The sequence below is a fragment of the Triticum aestivum genome, chromosome 1A (assembly GCF_018294505.1).
Source record: "Triticum aestivum cultivar Chinese Spring chromosome 1A, IWGSC CS RefSeq v2.1, whole genome shotgun sequence".
NCBI classification, from domain to species: Eukaryota; Viridiplantae; Streptophyta; class Magnoliopsida; order Poales; family Poaceae; genus Triticum; species Triticum aestivum.
In genome coordinates, this window is record NC_057794.1 from 341,544,713 (window position 1) to 341,550,158 (window position 5,446).

At 39.4% G+C, this 5,446-nt stretch overlaps 1 protein-coding gene across 1 annotated transcript; it reads right to left on the reverse strand.

Moving 5' to 3' along the window:
- Positions 1-205: 205 nt before the first annotated feature.
- LOC123049570 (2-oxoglutarate-Fe(II) type oxidoreductase hxnY) lies at positions 206-4,116 on the reverse strand. Its single transcript, XM_044472470.1, has 11 exons — positions 3,941-4,116; positions 3,668-3,863; positions 3,082-3,162; positions 2,869-2,920; positions 2,590-2,711; positions 1,556-1,656; positions 1,279-1,337; positions 1,130-1,186; positions 891-936; positions 600-679; positions 206-431 (listed from the first exon to the last, which is right to left on the reverse strand). The coding sequence occupies exons 1-11, from the start codon at positions 4,019-4,021 to the stop codon at positions 371-373; spliced, it is 936 nt and encodes a 311-aa protein (XP_044328405.1). The 5' UTR covers positions 4,022-4,116; the 3' UTR covers positions 206-370.
- Positions 4,117-5,446: the final 1,330 nt, after the last annotated feature.

Sequence of the window (5,446 nt, forward strand, 5' to 3'; positions counted from 1 at the left end):
TTTTAGGTTCAAACTGCTTGTTGAGTCTAGACTAGACCGCCGGTGCATGTCAACTTCTAGATGGGTATATTGGCCGTGTTCGTCGATCAGGTAAACGAAGATGTTCGTATGAACAAAGAGATACTACTTGTGACATCTCGTCGTCAAGAGAGAGATGGATGGACATGGAAACCACTTACCTCAATAGACTAACAAACTAAACGGAGAAGAGGAGGATACGCACCGTTTATTTATTTCTGTGCGACCATATTATGACGATACAGATTTAGTCAGACATGCACTAGAACCGTTACAACTGTACTGAAATACAACTACCTTTACAGTCATAGTACACATTGCTATTTTACAGGAAATACAACTCTGTCTTCAGTTATTTGTATGTGGCACTTAATCGTTCTTTCAAATAGTCACCCGCCGTGATAGGTGGAAACCTGAAAAGGCACTTCAAGAATTGTGACAATCAATCTTTAACATATACTCCCTACAAAAACGTCTCATATTTTGGTACAGAGGTACTCCCTCCGTCTTATAATATAAGACTTATATTATGAGACGAAGGGAGTAGTAACCACTAAAATCTTCGGGTAAAAGAAGAGGACCTTGGAGGATATGCGTCGCAGCAACAGCTTTCCAAGCACTGCACCACTAGATCGGGTCTTGGGTCCAGAAAGTAAGCCGCCTGATGCATATGAAGACGTGTGTAAAAGATAAAACATGCTTTAACATTAAATCGTAAATCTATGAGCTGCGATGCTACTTCTATGTTACTGGTGGTGGTTTTCCCATGAAAGAAGAGCCACACCTGACTTCTTCAAGAGATATGTTATAAACAATGATAGTAACTGAAAACCCTTTATGAAAAATCTGAATTAAGTAGTTAGGATACTCACAGAATATCGCTCTCTGCCAACTGCAACAACCCGATGAAGTGTAGATCTGCAAGTTACAGAAAAAGGTGCAAACGATCAAAGTTTTTTTTTTCGTACACAAGGTTTCTGCAGAGATAAATTGGACCAGAAGTGCACAAGACATCATAATCCAGAAGAACCTTCTGAGCATTTCAGAATTTGTGGCACAACTGCTACTGCAGACATGATGGATTCCACACAACATGTTAAAAATGTAGTACCTGAAAACACAATTTGTCCACCTTTCTAGCAAATCGCCAATGTTAACAATAAGGGTCCTACAAGTTCACAAGATTTGTTAGGATCATTTGTCATACCTGCAACATATTGTCTAAAAGCATGCAACATATGTCTAGTGCAACATATTTACCCATCAACATGACGAACATCTTCCCAGAGCTGGGGATGCCTATCCTTCTCCCTGCATATCTGCACCCACAACAGTGCAAGTATCCAGCATATAAAATTATAAATGCAAAAGCAATGATGTCATGATTTCTACTTTTCTAAAACAAGATTTATTGTTTGTTGAAGTGGCAAAACATAGCCTCCTGCTCAACCAAAAAATTTGAACATACATTTTGTACATGAGTGATTAGCTGCACAAGAGAACAAAAATGAAGTTGAAGAATTAACTGAAAGAGTACCTGCAAGCCAGGAGTGCCATCTGTTGCTAGAAGAGTTATCATTCCATAATCTGAATGAGCTGATGCACCATAATTTCCATTATCAGACTCGTTTACTTCACCTACAGTAAACTTTTTATTATTTTCCATTCTGTTTTCTCTACAAAAATAACATTTAGAAAGGAAAAAGAAAAGGAATACCCCTTCCGTTCACAAATATAAGATGTTTTAAAAAAAATCTGAATCGGATGTATATAACACATGGTGTGTTCGTTCACTCATCAGTCCGTATGTAGTGCATATTGAAATATCCAAAACATCTTATATTTGTGATCAGAGGGAGTACTATGTAAGGAAATACTTATCAGGCCTGTTTACTTCACCTACAGTAAACTTGGAATTCTTTTCCATTCTTTTTTCGCTACAATCCCCTTCAGCCGGGTTTCAAAATTCAAATTGCTATGCTAAATCTTGCAGTGCCACTGCCCATGTTGGAACTGCTGCCCTTGTAGAGAACTTGTGTTGTTGGTCAACTACAGGTGATCGCTTTTGGGCGTGGCAGATTTTTTACAGGTATGCATACTTCATTTTTTAGATTCTGTAGTATTATCAGACTTCGTCCTGATTAGCAGTGCAGCTTTAAGCAGCATAATGTATAGGACCTGCTGCTAAAAGAACATAGCTAGAGGTTGCAAGTATGCTTTCTACACTAAATCTGTTGAAGTATCAATGATGTAAGGGATTTTAGTTATTAGGTAGTAATATGAGGGATGTGGATGTGGCATGGACAATTGACTGGAGGCGAGAATGTAGTGACTGAAGGCGTGGCACGGAGTGCATAGCCAAATTAGCCTATGTTTGAACAGTATGACTTTGATCCATGGCAAAGCACTGATATTAAGCTAGTGTGTGAAAGAAGCCACCCAAGCAACCATGAAAATGAATAGGAACAAACAAAAGGCAACATAAAGCATGTATCTACCTCTCCACGGGATATAATTAGAATAGAACTTCTGATTCTTTCAAATGACACAAAGGAAAGACAATGATGTAACCTGGGTAGTGCAATAGCCGAATAACTTCTGAAGAGCAGTCGACTGCACCAATCTTCTGAAAGAATTCAGCTTCTAGGTCCAGACTCAGAGCAATTAGAGAGAGTATCCTTTTGCCAGCAGCCCTGGTTGGTAATCAGAATTCAGAAACAAAATTGACTATTCCTGTTTTAGAAAGCTCAATAAAAAGAACATACAAATGCTACACTGGAAGTCTGAAGCAATGCTCTTGGTAATATAATTGATCGATTTCATCTTGCTGAGACATGGAAAAAAACTCACAGTGCAGCTTCATGGTACAGCTTCATTGTATCCTTCCAAGATGGAAAGCGCTCTGCAGTTAAATTAATCAGAACGTTTCATTTTGTATGTTGAGAAAAAGCAAGGCAAAAAAGGAGAAGACTCAAATAACACGATTGATGTCTATATATACTTATAAGGATGACATTTAACAAACTTATCAGTTCTTAAGAGATGGCAAAGCAGATTAAGCACCTTTAGGAGGCCATTGGTTAGGATCATTCGGCATATCTACATCCCTGACCGCCCCAATGTAGAAACTCTCCTTGAGGTCTCCTGCTCAATATCACAAAATTCACAATCAGGGATCACAATATATCACTAGAAACAGCAGAAATGCCGAAGGTCAAGTCTAGAAGACGCGGTGGTTGCTTCAAGCTATAGGATGTGAGGAACTGAGGATAATATCAATGGGTTCTTCAACCCCTATTCTGCTCTGCTGCATTTGTAACTAACTAACTCTCTCCCCACCAGGCCACCACAACATCTGAGCAGACAAAGTAACTGAAGCACGATGACAAATACTTCTAGGCTTCTAGCTATCCTGGCTTCAAAAGAATCATGTGAGTATTCTATTGTCTGCAGACAAAGTAATGACGTTCAGCTAGTTGTTCAATTTTAAATGTCACAAGTCGTAAACAATGTTGCTCGAAGTGAACAGCTTCCCATCTCAGTAAACAATACTATTGGTAACCTGGCACGTATCCTGAGCCATAATTTATACGTACTACTTGAATTTAACACAGAGATCGATTCAGGTAGATCAGGAACTGGATTTAACCCTGGAATTCGGACGACTCGTCCAGCTTCTCGGCGTAGGGCGGGGTGTAGCCCCGGTGGCTGCTGTTCCTCTGCAGCAGCATCTTCTCCTCCAGCGGCAGCTCGAAGAACCTCTTGCTCTCGGCGAACAACGCCTCCAGCAGGCCGTCCTGGATCCCGTGGTTGGTGACGTAGAAGAACCCGCTCTCCACGCATGCCTGTAAAACCAAACCAAATCGCACATGGCGTGACGCTTCTTGGTGGTTCCACGAATCAGAGAAATCATGCGAGCAACCTTCCGGACGGCGTCCACGGCGGATTTGAGGTCGGGGGATGCGAGGTCAACCACGGGGAGGTCCAGGCTACCGCCGGCCATCGCCTGCTGCTCTGCTTCTGCTGACGCCTGCGTCTGACTATGTCTGAATCTCGGTCAGTCTATCTTTATGGATGGGCTTCGGCGGAAGGCTTGGCTGGGCTAGAGCAGACCTGGACACATGGCCCCGCCCGGACCGGATGTAAAAGGGCCTGGCATAGCAACCGCAAAAGAAAAAAAAAGGGCCTGGCATAGCACGGCCCTTGCCCCAGGACGCGCCAATGTCTCGCTTATAGCAAGACCCGCTCGCGTCAGGCGCCTACATAAATAGACCGGCCCAGTGCGCAGGAGCCACAGGCGAAAAATGTTAAATTTGTATAGAGAAAATGTTTAGCATGTATATAAAATGTATACAATGTGTAGGAAAAGATTTAATAATGTATTTAAAAATTTTAATCAAGCATTTAAAAAATACTCCCTCCGTCTCAAAATAAGTGTCTTAACTTTATACTAACTTTAGTACAAAATTGTACTAAGGTAAAGACACTTATTTTGGGACGGAGAGAGTATTAATTAAGTATTTGAATTTTTTAATAAGGCATTCAAAAAACTTTAAATCTGTAAAGAAAAATGGTCGTCATGTACATGAGAAATATATAGGGTCGCGCTATTCGTCACCCTGGGTGAGGAATAGTTATTCTTCACCCCTTTCTATTTTGACGTCAATGCACCGTATTTTTAGGTTCCGCAAATTTTGTCTTATTTTATACGTAAAAAGAGAACGTAAGAAAATATATACTTGTCGTAAAAAATATTTTATGTTACGTAAAATTACGAACGTAAAACATAGTGTAAAACATACATAAAATGCGATATTTCTAGTCTTATAACGTATTTTTTTGTTTTCTTATATCAAATTTTACGTAGTGAATCAATATAAATGTAACTATTTGTATTTCAAACGTAATTTATTTATGAAGCGGTCGTAAGATTGCGTCAGGTGAAGAATACTATGTGTATAAAAAATGTTGATCATATATTTAAAAATATTAAATGTATATAAAAAATATTCCTAGTGTACACAAAAAATGTACATTATGTGTGATAAAATGTTCATTTCCATTCAAAAAAGTCTGTCGTGTATTCAAAAATGTTTACCATGTACTAAAATTGATAATCTTGTATTATTATTATTGTTATTATTTTACATGGTAACATGTGTTTCATTTATATCATAAGGATCATAGTACAACCTACTTACATATCAATCTAGCAAAACTTAAAAAGTAGCAGAACGCTAGTCTTTGCACAAAGGAATGTTGGGGAACGTAGCATGCAATTTCAAAAAAATTCCTACGATTACGCAAGATCTATCTAGGAGGTGCATAGCAACGAGAGGGGAGAGTGTGTTCACGTACCCTCATAGACCGAAAGTGGAAGCGTTAGTTTAACGAGCTTGATGTAGTCGAACGTCTTCTTGATTCAACC